The following is a 17,555-nucleotide window of genomic DNA, read 5'->3' as shown; positions in this document are numbered from 1 at the left end:
TGCCCCCCACACTGGCAGGCCACACGCCCATGCTGCATACCCCACCAAGCCCACCCCCTGCACCTGGCCATAGCAGCCTGCAGCTCCTCCTCCTTGCGGCCCAGCTGGGCCCGCAGCTCCTCCACCCGCTGCTGCTGCTCCACCATCTGCTCCTGCAGCTCTGAGCTCTCCCCATCCAGGCGCCGTTTCAGTTTCTCCAGCTCCTGGCGGCCCTTCTCCTCCTTCCGTAGGCGGTCTGGAGGTGGGAGAGGGGGCCATGTGTGAGGGCTCCACACCCACAGGCCTGGCAGCTCCCACGGAGACCCACAGCCCCAGCACAGGCAGGGTGCCAGGCTCAGCATCTCCCTCTATGCCTCCTCTCATTCCAGCTTCCCCATCTTGGGGAGCACCCGTGTCCCCCAGACACGGTCCTCTCCTCCTTGCCTCCAATGAGAGCCCCTGCTCCGGCTCGCTAACTGTCTCTGCCCTGTCCTCTCCTCCCCGTCTCCCCAGCCTCCTCCTGCAATCGCTCCATTCTGCTTCTGATTCTGAGTCTACAGCAAGGGACAGAGACCAGAAAAAGTGCCTGAAAAAGTGAGTGGGGCAGTCAGAGAGAGAGAGACCCAAGACACCAAAAAGAGAGCAATAAGATGGGATTGAGAGAGACAGAAACTACGTAAGAGCTGGGAGGACACCCACTCTGTCCCAAGCCTCCTTTCCTGCCCCCATGTAGCAGATATGACCACTGAGGCGCCGTGGCACTGCAGACTCCCCGAGAAGATGCCTCCCCATGGCTTCCTACTGGGGGCGGGCACTCACCCTCCATGTCTACAATCGTGGCCTCGTATTTCAATCGGAGCTTATTGAGGCTCTTGACCTTTTCTTCCTCCTCGGCAGCCTGGGATGAGAACTCGGCCAGACGCTCTTCCAGTAGCCTCCGTTCCTGCGGGCGGTGAGAGAAGGGGGAGCCGTCAGGAGCAGCACCCCCACCCGACCCTCGTCTTTGGTCTCATTCTCATTTGCCTTTCTGCTCATCTCCATCCTTCCCTGACCCTCCTGCTCCCAAGCCCTTCATCCCTTCCCATTCTCTAGTGTCTATACACCCACCCCAACTCACCAGCACATCTGTCAACTGCTGTGTAGACGCCAATTACTGGGAGTGCACCACCATTCATTGACCACCTTCCCACAGAGGGACCCTGAGAGTGATTCTAATCATTTGCTCTCCCAAACAACACTGCAGCCAACGTTCTTGGACATCTTCTGCATTCGTACGTGAGGTCTGGACCCTTGCTACTGCCCAAACTATGGTTCATGGACAAGCAGCATCAAATCAAACAGAAGCTTGTTAGAGACAGCAAGTCTCGGTTCCACCCTAGACCAGCTGCGTCAGATTCTGCGTCTTAACAAGCTCCCCATGTGATTCCCGTGCACATGGGAGTTTGAGAAGCACCGGCTTGGAGCAGTACTTTTCACACCATGAGCAGTTTTGGAAATCCCATGTGGGCATGACCCTCAAAACGAAGGAAATAGAACAGAGTAGAACAGAATAGGTATTGTACTACAGGAATGTTCCAGAAAACTCCTGTGTATTCTTGAACTCTCAACTCAGGGCACTGATCCTCCTGGAAGCCTAAGTTCACCCTGCCCACCCCTGGAACAGATCAGGCCACCCTCTCCACAATTTTCTGTTCTTTTCTGACATAGTTTATAATTAAGTCACAAAATGTGATTATGTTTACTTCCTCTGGTAACCCTTTCTCCCACCTACGAGGGCATGATGGTTCTCTAGCTAGTTCAATACCACATCCCCTGTGCCTAGCCCACACTTAGCTGTGGCAGATTAAAGATGGTGGCAGATTCTTCGCTGGGTCCCCATCCAGGGATGGAGTCTAATTCCCCACCTCTTGGAGCTCTGACTGCTTTAAGCTCAGTGGTCTGCAATCCACAGCTTGCAGGCCAAATCTGGCCCACTGCCTGTCTGTATAAATAAAGTTTTATTGGGACACAGGCATGCCCATTCGGTTATGTACGGTCTGTGGCTGCTCTCACGCTACAATGGCAGAACTGAATGGTTGTTACAGAAATGGAGTGGTCCACAAATATTTATTTACTATCTGGCCTTTTAAAGAAAATATTTGCCAAAATCTGATCTACAGAATTCAGTGGAAGTGACACTATGTCAGTTCCAGGCTTAAGCCTTTAAGAGGCCTGAATGCTTCTCTTCCCTTTCTCAGAGCCCTGAGCTGCCATGTCAGAAATCCAGGCTCTCCTGTGGGGAGAGAGGCCTCATGGAGGAGCAACTAGACATCAGACACCCAGCCCCCACCACCATGCGAGGATGACTGCCAGAGAGCCACAGGCAGGACAGAGGAGGACCTGTACTGCTGACCCACAGAATCATCGGTCAGCAGCACATGGCTTTGGGGTGTCTGGTGATACAGCAATAAGTAATGACACACAGTAGTTATTCAATAAATGCCTGCTTGAGTGACAGTATGACAAAGGGTGGCAAGGGGAGAGAAAGGGTTCAAGGGAAACACAGCTAAAACTGAGAGCGACAAAGACCCCAGAGGTGGAGGTCGCTGGGGCCAGATGCAGAGAGGGACCCACACGCCCACCAATGCGCCCACTCCTCTGCCCTTGGGGGCTCACAAGGCCATCACCGACCTTGCTCAGCTTGGCATTCTGATCTTCCAAGAGCAACAGATCTTCCTCAAATTTCTTCAGCTTTGCCTCTGTCGTCACCTTCTCCAGTTGCAGCTTCTGCCGGGCCCCCTCCTCAGCCTCGAGGTGGGTCTCCAGCTCCTGGAGTAGGGAAGCGGGGTGGGTGGTGAGGACCCAGGGGCTGGGAGCTGGGGTAGAGGAGACAGTGTACAGACTCCCGGGGTTTCTGACTCAGACAGACCCACACTCTGGGTGAGGCTGGGAAAGATCAAACCCTTTCTAGTCTTCTTGTTTAATTCATTAGCTTAACAAGTATTTATTGACTACCTAGTGTATGCCTTGACATCTGGTAAAATTGGAAGAACCTAAAATGGCCTAATCATAAGCCTTCCGACCCGCTCTGTTCCCAAGGATAAGGTCCCCTAGCCATGGGACCAGGCACAGTGCCTGCTTACACCTGTGTAGTGGACGTCAGTTGCCTGCCAGCCCTCACAATTTAAGCAAACAAACCAATCACACCTTCGCGCAGGAACCAGAGGTCACCTCACCCTCTTGTTGCTACACAGCTGCCTCCCACAGCCACAGCTTGTTTACTCTATTTCCTGAGGGCACCCCTGTGTGGCTCTCTGTGGTGTGGGGTCGGCCTCCCTCAGGCTGTGAGTTTTTGTGACTAATAAACTGCTGTCTATCTCATTTGTCCAGAGTTGGGTGTGGTGTGTTAGGCCATCTCCATGACCGAAGGGCAGCATCTCTCCCTCACCAACGGGGTAAAGAGGAGCTGATTAAAGCACACCTGAGCTCTTGACATGTGGTCAGGGTGACTGAGCAACTGAATTTTCCATTTAATTTTTTTTGTTTTAAATTTAAAAACAGACAATCACTGGAAAACTTTTAAGTATGTTTGGAATAACTTGGGTACGTAATGTACTTTTTCAGCCGAAGAAGCTATGAAACATAAATGCAGATGAAGTACTGCCAGACAATTTAGCATCTGAGTTGAGATGTACCACAAGTGTGAAGTACACACTGGATTTTGAGGGGCAGTCATGGTGGGGAGGGGGCAGCCGGCCTGTGAATGCAGCAGCTCAGAGGCAGATGCCCAGGAGAAGGACAGTGCCAGAGACCAGAGGATATCACTTCAGCACCTGGATCCAGCCGTGCCTGAAGTTCATGCATGCTGGAGTTCCCCAGGATTTGAACCAAAAAAGTATCCTTTTTGCTTAAGCCACTTTGAGCTGAGGTTTCTGCAGATTCATGGTCCAAAGAGACATGGTTTGCAGAAGCAAGGTGGGGGGGTAGACAGAAGGGTGGGGGAGGTGGCCTGTGGGCACTTGGAGACCAGACCTGTATGTGCTGCTGCAGTCTCTTCTTCTCATTTTGCAGCTGGCGGCTGCACTCCTCCTCCTCACCCACGCGGGCCTCCAGCTCTGCTACGACCAGCTCCAGCTCCTGCTTGCGGGCTGCCAGCCGCCCCCGGGTCTCCTCGGCCTCAGCACACAGCTCTGCCTCTGCTCGCAGTTGCTCTGCCAGGCGGGCGCGCTCCTCTTCCAGCTAGGGATGAGGTAGGAGGTCAGTCGTCAGCTCCCAGGACGGCTTTCAACGGAGCACCAGGTCCCTCCTGCCCCGATTTGCTCTGCTCTGACACACAGCTCCCGAAGCCATTCCTACCCCAGGTCCCCATCGCGGGATGACTCCACATCCTTCTCGTCACAGAGTCAGACCCCTGAGTGCCGTCCTCTCCTCACAGCCCATCAGTCCCAGCCCCTCCCGTTCCTCCAGCCCCCGACTCTCTCCGCTCTGTCCCCTCCCCTGTCCCCCCAATCCCAACAGGCCAGGCCTCATCCTCTCCCAGCGGATTCTCTCCCCAGCCTCTTTCCCAGACTCCTGGCCTCCACCCCGTCTCTGTCTCTCCCAGTGCATCCTCCAGACAGCCCGAGAGAGGCCTTTCACTCCTCTCACATCTCATTTCACACTCCTATGCCTAACAATTTACTCAAAGGAAATAGTTCAGAAACAGTGAACAGACAAATGCTCAAGGGGTTTGCTTCAGCACTATTTTAAGACGCCAGAAATACAGGAAACAATCAATCAATAGTCCACTGCCTGTGAACCATAGCCCTGCCACATGGCAGAGCTCCTGGAGCCCAGCCCGCTGAGCATCTTGGTTTGGCAGAATCAGCCCCCCACCCAATACCCTGGCTCCATCCCCAGGGCCCTGCCTCCTGTACATCACGGCTCAGCCACACCACATAATGTTGTATCCTAATGGACCCCAGCACGCCTTGGCTCTGCCCTATCCTACCCCTTTTCCCCACAGCCCTGCCCTGCGCACATCCGGCTCAGCTGGAATCCCCGCCCCTCTCAACTTGGCTCCGCCCACAGCCACACCCCACCCGCGGCCCCACTTGGTACCTGTGTCAAGCGGGTCCGGAGCTCGCCTGCCTCGCGGGCACTCTGCTGCTGTAGCTCCTGCACTTTCTGCAGCTCCTGAGCCCTCGCCTGCAGCACCTCATCCTGCCGCGTCACCTGCAGCAGTGGCTTCACCTAGGGGGAGGTCAAGGTAACGGAATAGGTGGGAGGCTGGATGGCCCAGGAGCTAAGAGCGCACACTGTGAGCGGGGTGGGATTCCTGGGTTCCAAGGCCAGCTCCTCCACTGGCTAGCTGAGAGACTCAGACAAGCACATTAGTGTCCTCATCTCTAAGATGGGGGTGACAACAGCCCCTACTGCACAAGGTTTTCGGAATGAGTTAACACTTGGAAAGAACAGTCAGGGGTCCGTGGCAAGCAGCCCTAAACGTGTTCCTTTTTGGCTAAATAAACCTGTGCATACAACAGACACTGGCTGCTGCTATTCTGTACCACACTGTTTCTCAAAGTTCTTCGTCCCAGGTCTATGGTGAGACAGACCATATCTATCTCACTTTACGTGGTGCGATTCAGGGGGGATTAACCGGCACCACACATACATCAATAACCAAAATGTGAGTTTCACAAAACCACCTCCCCCTTGCTAAGCGGGATACACTCGGATAATTTGTTCTGTTGCTTTCTATTCAGCTCTTAGCTCTACTTGATTCTTCTCCATGCAAGTCTTTTTCTATTCTATTATTTTCTTTTCTGCCCTAATTCATAGCGTTTATCACAACGATAACTTTATATTTGTTGGCGGGATTTATTCATTGTTACCTGTCCACTCTCCCTGCTCTCCAGCCCCTGACCTAGGGTAGGCAAACTTTTTCTTAAAGTGCCAGCTAGGAAACATTTGAGGCTTTGCAGGCCATCCTGTCTCTATTTTAACAACTCCACTCAACTGCTATAATGCAAAAGCAGCCACAGGTAATATAGTAACCAGTGGGCATTTACAAAAACGGGCATCTTGCACTGGGTTTGCGGACCCCTGCCCTAGACCATGGGCTCCATGGGCACAGCTCTGCCTGTTTTTATTCACCATCTTATCACAATCCCCTAAAAAGTTACTGGAACATAGTAGGTGTTCAGTTAACACTGGCTGAGGGCATATAGGCTGACAGCTTAGACACTGTATTCAGAATTACACTGAACAGCGGTGCTTTTACCTCCAAATCTCCACCCTCCTACCTCCTGTCCAGTTCCCTATTAGGGGAACACACTGTCCCCAAGCTCACAGAGGGTCTGAAGACCTGGCTCTGCCCCTCTGTTTCAGGTGGACATATGACACCAGCCTGGCTCATCTGATGTGTAGGGACTGGTCTGGGATGGTCACATGATTCCAGCAAGCCATGAGAATGAAACCTGGGACTCTGAGCTCTGAGATAAGAAAAGCCCCTGCTGGCCTAGCTAAGGAAGTGGGGCTCAATCTGCTGGTGGCTCCCATGGGGGAAAGTGTGCAGGTGACCATCACAGAAGAAAGCCAAATGGGAGACACAGAATGTTGAATAACTGACATCACTGTTTGGGCCCTTGTGCAATAAAGGGTTAACTCAGTAGGCCTGAGTTGTCGAAAACCCACGGTCGGCTCTTGCCCAGCTCCTGGGAGATAATCTCTAAACCCTTGGAATATCCTTCCTGATAAGCGTGACTTTGTTCACCTGGGGGGCTTCTGCCACGTGGTATCAACTTGACCTCTGGAGTGCTGGAGACTGAGTGACTAAGGTCAAACACGTGGGCGGTCAACCATGCCTATGTGACTGTCCCCAATAAAAACTCTGGATACTGAGGCTCGGGTGAACTTCCCCAGTAGGCAATATTGTTTCTGGAAGATTATGTCTATATGATTATGTCTAAATGACTTCACTGGGAGAGACAACAGGAAGCACCTGTTCTCCCCTGGATTCTGCCCTGTGCACCAATCATTATTGCTGATTTTCATCTCTGTCCTTTCACTGTAATAAACTATAACCATGAGTACAACAGCTTTTCTGAGTTCCAGGGAATCATTGAATCTGAGGGAGTCCTCGGGACTCCCAACTCAGCCCTGGATCCAGCTGCACCTGAAGCTATCCTGCATCTTTTACTCATGTTGTTTGAGTCAGATTTTTTTTGTCACTTGCTATCTAAAGAATCCTGGTTAACAAAGGTTGGGCTGAATGGTCCCATTTTACAGATGCACCAAACTGAGGCCCAAACAAAGGAAGTCACTTGTTCAGGCAGACCTGCCCCCAAAGTCCTGTCTCCTCGCTGTTCAGGCCACCTCATCTCCCCAAGTGCCCTCACCTTGATGAAGAGACGCCACCACTGCCAGTGTCTCAGCTTGAGGTAAGCCGCACAGTTCCGCTGCATGACCCTCAGTGCACTCTGCTGCTGCTGCCGCTTCTGGAAGGCCCTGAGTGGGGAAACAGGCGTGTGGGAGGGTGGGTGCTCAGCCCCTCCAGGCCCAGCCCCCTTAGCAACAGAGTGAATCTCCCTTCAACTAACCAAACATTATTAAATGCCTACTGTGTGCATCATTGTAGTATTGGTAAATCTTGTTGTGTACAGTTCATCACTCCTCTTGCCCTCAACTCTCTCTGACCCGTACCCTCCCCTCTGGCCCCCCAGTCCTAGTTCAGGCCTCATCTTCACCCCCCTAGACCCTCACCCTAGCTTCCTCCCCAATCTCACAGACTTTAGTCCATCCCCAATGTGCCTCCAGAGGGATCTTTCTACACCTGCCCCTCCCCTGCTCACAGCCCTCCTGTGACTCCCCTGTGTCCCTGGACAAGGTCCTGGACCCTCAGCCTAGTGTCTGGGAGTCCCTTTTCCTCTGATCCTTCCTCTGGGCCAGTTCCAAGGGAAAAGGAGACACTCCTACAAACTTCCCACATTCCAGAAGTGTGCTGGGTTCACACATCACCTGGCCTTCACACAAGCTGTTGCCCTGCCTGGAACACCGTTCCCATCCTCCTTTGCCCACCGGGTCATCAGGTGTAACCTGGGGGCATCCTGGTCTGCAGGGCCTTCCGCTGCACTTGTATGACCCCCATCCAAGCACATCTTGCCCCGGACTGTGACACTTTGTGCTGGTATATGTCTCCCCTTTCAGACTCGAGTCCCTCAGGGATTGGCGAGTAGGATGACGACCTTGACCTGGATTACCTGGGGCTTCCTCTGTGTCAGCCCTGAAAATCATACGTCCTGGGAAACCTCCAGTCCCGGGCAAAGCAGGATGCTTGGTCACCCTATGGTGGAGTGACCATATGGTGGAGTCTAGCTTTTCTCGGTGTCCTCAGCATTGCTCAGCAATGGGCCTGCCCACAGGGGCCTCAGGGACTGCAGAACAAGAAGCCTGGGCATCAAGCGACTCTATCCCTTTGTCTCTCAGCCATTCTACCATCTTGGAGGCCCTGCTATCTGGAGCTATCTGGTCAACCCTGCCTGTCCCAGCCTTAGCCAATGGGACTCCAGGAGACAGTGTAGTGCCCCACCTGCGAGCCAGGTATCCTCGGGCAGCTGCCTGGAAGGACACAATGATGTCTGTGACCTTCAGGTCCCGCTCCTCTTCCAGCTGGGCCAGGACCCCCGCCCGGAAGAAGATCTTGCTCTGCCCCACACGGTAGAGGTTGGGGTCCAGTTCCAGGGCCTGGATCTGTGAGGGGCGGAGGGAATGGGTGAGGACGAGGAGGGGCAATGACAGGGGACGTCCCAGCACCCCTCCTCCATACCTGGGACTACACACACACACACACACACACTCACCATCTTCTCACAGGCCTGCTTCCCATCCATAAAGCCCTTGGGGATGGCATTGGGTGTCAGGATTTCATACCTACAGTGGGCGGGGAGGGGTGGGGGAGAAGAGTTACAGCAAACTGTCACCCTGGCCGGCACGGTGCTCAGAGTGACAAATGGCTATAACAATGATGCTAATAACAAGAACAGTAAGAAAAATGAACATTCAATCATTTACTGAGTGCCACACACCGGGCTAGAAACGTTAATATTACCACCAATGACACTGACAATAAAGGCTTTCCCTCCCTGGACACTTACCACGTGCTGACTAAGTGTTTTATTACATCACCACCGTATTTCATCGAGACATAGAACTGCAGTGGGTCTCAGGATGGAAATGTGAGAATAACCCACGCAGAAAAAGCAGCTGAAGTTTTTGAATACTTCTTATGTGTCAGGCCTTGAGTTAAGTACTTTAAATCAGTTTCGTTCAAATTTCTGAGTGCCATTCAGAGTAAAGATGATACATTTTATAAACACATACGTGTCTGTCCTCAGAGCCTTTCCCCTGCTGGATCTTGACATTTCATATAAAATAAAGTGTGTTATATATACAATATACATACATATACCTGTCAAATATGATATACATTGTTTTATGATTGGTGATCAAGAAAAGTGTGTGTATGTGTGTGTTTCTCAATCACCAGGGATCTTGTTAAAATGCAGATCCTAGTTCAGTAAGACTGGGCTGGGGCCTGAAAACTTGCATCTCTAACAAGCTGCCAGGAGATGCTGGTGCGGGGACCACACTTTGAGTAGCAAACTACACACCTGCACTGACCAATACAGCAGCGATTGGCCGGCCACATGTGACTACTGAGCCCTTGACATGTGGCCTGGGCAATTGAGGAACTGGGTTTTTAATTGTATCTAATTTACACTAAGTGAAATTTCAATTTAAAAACTGAAGCAGTGTAAAATATTTTTCTGTTAAACACACTTTGCTGTTTTGATAGGACTACATACATTTCACTTGACGGCTGGAAATTTAGTGTCCGAACTGAAATGTGCTATGGGTCAGACATACCGCATTTTGAAGACTTGGTAGGGAAAAAAGTATGCACGATATCTCACTATCAATTTTTATACTGACTACACGTTAATATTATCTAATATCTGGGGTGTATTGGATTAAATAAAATGTCAAAATTAATTCTGCCTGTTTCTTTTTACTTTAAAAAATATGACTACTAGAAAATTTTAGATTGTATATAGGGTTCATGTTCTATTTCTGGACAGTGCTGCTAAATGCGGCTTGTATGAGGTATAGTTTCTATTATAATATTTACCATATTATTGCCCCTTGTGTGTTGATATTTTTTGTTTTATCCTATTCCACTGCATTTTTAAAGAAATGCCGATTGCCGCAGAGCACTGTACGCCCTTTCTCTCAGGGAGCACACCGAGTAGGTATTGCTCTCCTACATCACAGAGGAGAAAACTAAGGCCCAGTAAACCTCAGGAACTTGCCTGGAGTCCCCTGGCTCAGAAGTAGCAGTGGGGGACTTGGGACACAAGTATGGTGGCTTCCAGATCGAAGCCCCCCCATCCCATACCCAGCTCACCTCTGCCGGAACTCCTGGAAAAGAATGCGGTTAGGGAAGCCCTGACGGCAGATACGGATGCCCTCCAGAACGCCGTTACAGCGCAGCTGGTCCAGCACCAGCCTGGGCTCCAGCTTCCCGGCCTGCAGAGAGAGGGTCGTACACGAGGGGTCAGCGGTGGCCACTGGGGGAGGCGCGCCACTCATTGGATGGGAGGGTATCACTCATTGGAGGACAGCAGCCCAGGGAAACCAGGGGGAATGGCCATTTTGGCCCCTCGAAAAATGGTTGGCCATTTCATACTGTTCAACCTAATTTACTGGGCACCTACTACATGTCAGGCAGAAATCCCTGCCCTGAGGGAGCTCACAGTCCACTGGGAAAGACTGACGATAAATGTGGTCAAGAAATCATTAATAAACGAAAGAAGTAAATAACAATAGATGCGAAGGACAGAAGGGAGGAAGGCTAGGGAAGCTGAATTAGCATGTAGGAGAGTCGGCCAAGGTGGTGTGTGAACAAAGCCCGTAAGTCATTATTTTGGGTAAAAATGATAAAAATCTAAACAGTACAAAAATTTAAATGATACCTTCCAAAAGAGAACTTTGGCCTTGCTCCAGCCCCTAGAGTAGTCAACACAATTCCCCAGTTTGTTATGGAACCTTCTAGATTAGCTATTCTCGGCACAAGCAACACACTGGCACCTCCTGGGAAACTTCAAACAAACCAAAAATCCAACGCTTCGGCCCTAGCCCAGGGCAGAATCTGAATTTCTGGAGGGTAGGAAGTAAAACATGCAAACCACAAGTCTGGATCTTTTTCTAGGGCCACCTAGGCTTGTCTAATATTTATGCATTCAGTAAACATTTATGGAATATTCACTGTATGCCATGCATTGTTCTAGGTATTGGGGACTCAGCTGTGATAAAAGAGATAAAAGTCCCCGCCCTCAGGTTTATTCATGTTCTGGCAAAAAGGAGTTTCTGTTTCCCTATAACTATATATATCCTGTATTCCTTGGCGATAAGGCTTCAATATTGTGGGTGGGAGTGATCCCTCCCCCTCTGGTCTCAGTCCATAAGTGTATAGAACTGGTATTACCATGGCTCCATGCATGGTCATGTGACCCAGGCCTGGCCAATCAGAGTGACTGGTCCAGGGATGGGCCCAAGAGCCATCCTGGCCAATGAGAGCCAGCCCTGGGACTTGTGCTAGAGCCACTAGGCAAGAGGTCCTCTCTTTCCCCTAGGGTTGCTGAACAAGAAGAATGAAAGCCTGGAGCCACTGCAGGCTGCCATGCCACTCCCAGGAGGAAGAGAGAGATTTCTTCAGATAGAAGGCAACACATAGAAAAGCAGATCCAAAACAAGGAAAAAGATTCCTGACACCACCATTTGAACACCTGGATTCAGCTATAAATGAACCCACTAGTGGAATTTTCAATTATGTGAACATATACATTCTCACTTTTGCTTAAGCCAAAGTTGACACTCTCACAATCAAAAGAGCCCCAGAGAAATAGCTGAAAATGGCTGGGAATTGGAAACAACAAATAGGAAGGTCTCACAAGAACATTTTGTTTTCTTCCTTCCTTCTTTCCTTCCTCCATCCCACTCTTTGAAAAAACATTTGGCAGGCTCAAGAAGGGAGAAGCCCAGCAAAGTCAGGAGGTTGGTTACATAAAAGGGGACTCAGAAAACAAGTAAATATGTACTATATTATAGGACTCAGTTTCTCCTTGTTGCAAAAAAAAGAAAAGAGTTACAAATTTGTAAAGGGGAAACAGTTACAATGAACTCTGTGACATTGGGCTGGACTTGACATACTGGTATGAATTCATGGCTTTCAATACAGAAAGCTAGTTCTAAGAATAAATATAAAAGTAAATGTGTATATACATATACATGTGTACATGTGTATACCTATGTATATGCATGTATATACATTTGTGCATATATACATAGCTGTTTACTGAGAGGTCCTGGGAGTGACACCCTAATACCACTGAGTGCACCTAGCACCCAGATCTTAGACTCTAAGTACCATTCTCCACTAAAAAGGACCAAGGCTTCTTAGAGAAATGGCTGTCCACGTGTGCCATATTTCATCAAATATAAGCTACCATCAATTGTAAGACACAGTTATTTTATATACGACCAAGAAAGAAAAAGCACTGTCAATTAAAGTGACAAGCCATTGATTATAAGCCACATCCCAATTTCAGAGATGCTAAAATGTCAGAAATAAAAGTGTCTTAGATTTGATAAAATATGGTGTTTGCAGACAAGAGAAAAGATACACACACAGAGATCCACCCACCCAATAACCACAGCTACTTTCTGAGGACAATGTAAGCCTCGAGCACCTAATTTTGTGGTCTCATTTTCCACTCATGTTGACCGTTCTCTACAGAGCCTGTTTTCTGATTTTCCCAACAAAAAAAACTTTCGGTGTGCTGGGAGGCCAGGCATGGTCTCCCCACACCTATGTGACAGCTCCAGCTCCGACAGCCTTCTTTCTATGTCTTGGACCTTCCATGCTCTGACCTACCACAGGACCTTTGCATGAGCTGTTCTGCTCAGCATAACACTTATCCTTCAGAGCTCAGTTGACACTTCCTCCAGGGAGCCTTCTGTGACTTCACTGACCAGATCAAACTTTATGTGACACTTGCCACCCCTACAAATTCCATTGGACGTTCATTGTGGGTACTTAGTTGAATGTCTGTGTTCCCCAGACTGTGAGAATAGGGGTTGGCTGTGCTTCTCTCTCTAATGTATCCCTAGTACCTGGCACTTAGTAGGTGCTCAATAAAATTTAAGTCCCCATAAATGAATGAACTTTCCGAACAGGGCATTGAGTCTGGGAGGGGAAATAACTCACTCAAAGTCACACAGCCAGTCAGAGGTGAGCCTGAGACCAGATGTGGCTCCAGCCAAGTCCAGCAGCCAGGCCTTTACCCAATCCCCGGGCTGGGTCACTTACCCTCTTCTCATGGTTGGGTACAATACAGCGGACGAAGCTGGGGTTGGTGTTGCTGAGTGTGGCCATGAGGCGGCTCAGAGACTCCTTGTAGAGCTGTCCCACTGTCCGGAACATGCCCCGGCGGGGGCGGCCACCCGGTGGGCCATCCCCAAGGCTGCTCACCTGCTCCAGACCTACGATGCCCTCCACTGTGTGAAGAGGAAATCAGATGTAGGGAGAGAATGGGATCGGGTATGGAGGAGGCTGGGTTGGCCAAAGGTCAAGGGTCTTATTATTTATAGGATCTGACAGTTTACATATGAAATAACTCACACTGACTGCTAAGGTAGGTATTACCAGCCCCATTGGACTAACAGGCAAACTGAGGCTCAGAAAGGTAGAAGACTGTGCCCAAGTCCACACAGCTTAGAAACTGCAGATCTAGGATTTGAACCCAGGCAGTGGGAGTCCTCTTGAACCCTGTCCTCTGACACCTCTTCTCCTCAAGGATATGATCTCCATTTTCCTTATCGACAAATGACAATGACGATAGCAAATGTTTATTTAGCACACATTCTCTGCCAGGCACTGCTCAAAGCACTTTACATACAATGGCTTATTTATGGGCCTGTAAGAATTGCTCCATTTTGGAGGCCCAATGGCTCAGCTGGTTAGAGTGCGAGCTCTGAACAACAAACAGGGTTGTGGGTTTGATTCCCACATGGGCCAGTGAGCTCCACCCTCCACAACTAGAATGAAGACAACGAGCTGCCACTGAGCTGCCGGTGGGGCAGCCAGATGGCTCAGTTGGTTAGAGCATGAGCTCTCAACACCAAGGTTGCCGGTTCAATTCCCGCATGGAATGGTGGGCTGTGCCCCCTGCAACTAAGATTGAAAACGGTGACTGGACTTGGAGTTGAGCTGCGCCCTCCACAACTGATGGACAACAACTTGGAGTTGAGGGGCCCTGGAGAAACACACTATTCCCCAATAGTCCCCAATAAAATATTTTTTAAAAAAGAATTGCCCCATTTTACAGATGAGGAAACAGAGGCACAGAGAGGGAAAAGGATAATCACAAACAGCACAATTGCGTTTTTAGGAACCTGAAACAGACACATTAAAAATGTAATAAAGCCTGGCTTTTACATTAAATATTTGAAATATTCTGCCTCCATATTGAGCATTTTTCTAGAAAGGCAGGATTTCGTGATAACTCTGTTTCTCTATTGTCATTTGATGGTGTCACTTAAGCTAGTGAGAAACACTCATTCCTTTTCTCAAATTCAATGATCGAATCATGCCATGTTTCTCAGGATCCTGCAGCTGGCCCAAAATCTGATGTCCTGCTGTCTCCAATGATGATGGTCATCAGAGGTCAACCAGATATTCTGCACTTAGGCTGGATCTGGTGTATGGTGGGGGCTCAGATATGGCATTTTCCTCCCCAGGTTCAACTCTCCCTCCCACCGCCATACTTCCAATTATCATCAAAATGTTAATTATCACTTATTAAGTTCTTATAACACAGGTAAAAGCTAAGACTCTGGGATCCGATGTCCTGGGTTCAAATCCCAGCTGTGCCACTTACTGGCTGTGTGACCTTGCGCTGGTCACTTAACCTCTCTGTGCTTCAATTTCCTCATCTGTGTAATGGGGCAATATACTAACACCTGCCTCATGGGGTTGCTAGAGGGTTCTATGTATTAATAATCGTAAAAGGGCTTTGCACAGTGCACAGAACATAGTAAACAATCAATAAATTTCAGCTGATACTATCACAGTTTTACATGCAGTTTGGTTAGAAGGAGGCATTCAGTCTGAAAACTGCTAAGGGAGCTGACAAGGAGGAAGAAGAAGCATGAGAAACCTCCTTATGGAGAGCAGAGGGGACAAAACTAGGTTCAACACCAGGTTCCCAGTCCAACAGACCCACCCTCCTTGTCCAGCAAATCTCACCCATCGATGCAGAGCAACACCCACCCCCTGGCGGAGAAATGGCAGAGCTGTGCCTCCCTGAAGATCCTGGGGGTGGCGGTGGGAAGGAGCCAAGGAAAGAGAACTGCTGTAAGCCCCCATTTTCTGGGGGATGAGGACAGATGGAGGAAAATGCAAAGGAAGTAGCATGAGAAGAGAGGAAGGAAAGAAGGTGGCAGGAAGAAAAAGAGAGAGGGTTATTAGTCAACAGCACAGGGCAAAGCAGGAGGGAAAACCTGAGTGCTGGTCATAAACATTTAAAGCCAAGGAGACGGGACTGTTCACCTTTGTGTCTATCCACTCAGGGCAGCAACGTTGACTGAAAGGACGAATGTCCTCTGTGAAAACTCAGTGCCAGGGGGAAAAGCTCTCTCCCTAGAGGTTGGCTCTGTATGTTTCATTAGGTATCCATTTTTGCCCTGGCTGCCAGGAAGCTCGAGGACTAACTCAATGCTTTCACCCTGCTTGTGTTTGCCTCTCTTGAGGAGAACTTGTCTCATTTGCCTTTTCCCCTGGGCTTCCAGGATGCTGGGCACCCAACTCTGGGTTCAGGGCAACTGTAATAGAAACTGATGAAAAAATGGCCCCAATTTCCCACCCTCTCTGTGACTTGCATCTCCTCGAATCTGAGCTGGCCTGTGACTGCTTTATTCAGGAGAACTGCGGAAAAGTAACACTGCCAGGTTCCAGACTAGGACTCAAGAGGCTTTACTGCTTCCAGTGTCTCTCTTGGAATCCTTTGAGATCCAGGAATATATGGGGTGGGGAATATGGGGGATCACTGGGGACCAACGTGTATCCATGAATGAGGCACAGATTTTAAAGAAGTTGGGAAGGGGAAGATTTTCAGCCTGAAGGAGACGATTCTCATAGCAGAATCTGGTTTTGCTGCTGAACATCAAATGAGACTTTTCAATCCTTCTCATGTAAAGTATATGAGAAACAAATATCAAATTTCTCTTTCTAAAATCAGCTCACAAGATCAAGGTACCCCATAACATTTTTGCTTTGTGAGTTCGTTTTGGGAACCACTTATCTTGTTTATTTTGTTCCTTTGTCTAATTGTATGGGCTAGCACTTCTACAACTATGCTTTTCACTTCAATAAAAGATTAAGGCAAACTGACAGATTCAAGAAAGCTGGAATCAGGAAAAATCAAGATGCTAGCCCTGCCAATCGCATTAAACCATCTCTCAAACCTCCTCTAAGGATGAAGGGGATGGCAACAGACAAAGCTTGGGAAAATGCAGGGCCCTACCACAAAGACATTTGGCTTTTCTGCCCATGCCTCTTGGAAGTGTGATTTCGAAAAGACTAATGGCTAAATTCAGTCTGATGGGTCTTTTTGGAGCAAGAAAACCCTCTAAAACTATATCTAGATCTGTTGCTCCTGTCTTCTTCTCGGGGTTCCTGAAGGGAACTTCGTGAAAAAGCAAAGTAAGCAAAGCCTAAACGTTGACCAATCTGTAAAATACCACTCTTCTGCGTTTTCTTGTTATTAATTCTTTTTCAGTCAAATCTCTTGATTTTTCAAGGGATCAATGCCATCTACAAATAATAAGTTATCTCTTTCTTTACAATATTCACATACTTATTTGTTTTTCTGGTCTGATTGCATAGGCCAGTATCACCAAAACAGTGTTTCACAGCAGTGTTGACAGTGGGTATTCTTGTCTTGTTTCTGATTAAGGAGGAGTGTTATATCATTGAATATGATGCTTGCTTGAGATATCAATCAATCAACCAATCACTAAGTAGGAACATTATTGTGAGACTGACCTGACTACATCAGTTCTGCCTCTGTGCAGACAACTCAGGTTCAGAACTCAGCCTCTGAAACACAGTTGCTCATACTGTGGCTTCGGAGAAGGGATGCCCAGAGCTCCAGGGACAGGGACAGGGGAAGCTGATCCTCACCATCTTTCCAGATCTCTGCAGTTAGCCGGTCCGTACTCTGGTGCAGGAGGGCTGCGACGTTGTCATTCAGAGGGTCCATGTTTTTCATCAGCCACTCATTGGCCTTGTAGTCAACCTGAATGAAGTCAGATATTGAGGTTGATGAACTTGCAGGTTCATTAGCACTCCAGATATCTCAAGGAGCCTCCCAGAAGCTCTGAGATGCCCAGCTGCGGGGCTCATCACAGAAGAGAGCATTGGTGCCACCTTGTGTCCATATTCTGAACTGCACCCTCCACCAGCATGGTCCTCTCCCTCACTTCCCTGCCCACCT

The 17,555-nt window shown here is 49.1% G+C and overlaps 1 protein-coding gene across 10 annotated transcripts in view; it reads right to left on the bottom strand.

The window, feature by feature from the left end:
* Positions 1–17,555, bottom strand: part of MYH14 (myosin heavy chain 14) — an 83,951-nt gene that overhangs the window by 32,424 nt on the left and 33,972 nt on the right. For 5 of the 10 annotated variants that reach the window (XM_081031136.1, XM_081031138.1, XM_081031135.1 and 2 more), the window contains 11 exons: positions 17,243–17,357; positions 13,370–13,557; positions 10,406–10,527; positions 8,802–8,871; positions 8,531–8,691; positions 7,341–7,449; positions 5,059–5,190; positions 3,991–4,197; positions 2,650–2,787; positions 799–922; positions 64–235 (listed from right to left, as the gene is read on the bottom strand). In XM_081031136.1, coding sequence (XP_080887262.1) covers positions 64–235; positions 799–922; positions 2,650–2,787; positions 3,991–4,197; positions 5,059–5,190; positions 7,341–7,449; positions 8,531–8,691; positions 8,802–8,871; positions 10,406–10,527; positions 13,370–13,557; positions 17,243–17,357 — 1,538 coding nt within the window. Of the gene's footprint in view, positions 1–63; positions 236–798; positions 923–2,649; positions 2,788–3,990; positions 4,198–5,058; positions 5,191–7,340; positions 7,450–8,530; positions 8,692–8,801; positions 8,872–10,405; positions 10,528–13,369; positions 13,558–15,307; positions 15,431–17,242; positions 17,358–17,555 lie in introns of all 10 variants that reach the window. The other 5 variants (XM_081031132.1, XM_081031130.1, XM_081031133.1 and 2 more) reach the window with 2 other exon arrangements.

The sequence above is a fragment of the Rhinolophus hipposideros genome (assembly GCF_964194185.1).
Source record: "Rhinolophus hipposideros genome assembly, chromosome: 21".
Lineage (NCBI taxonomy): Eukaryota > Metazoa > Chordata > Mammalia > Chiroptera > Rhinolophidae > Rhinolophus > Rhinolophus hipposideros.
The sequence above is the reverse complement of the archived record's forward strand: the minus strand, read 5'-3'. Positions and strand labels throughout refer to the sequence as shown.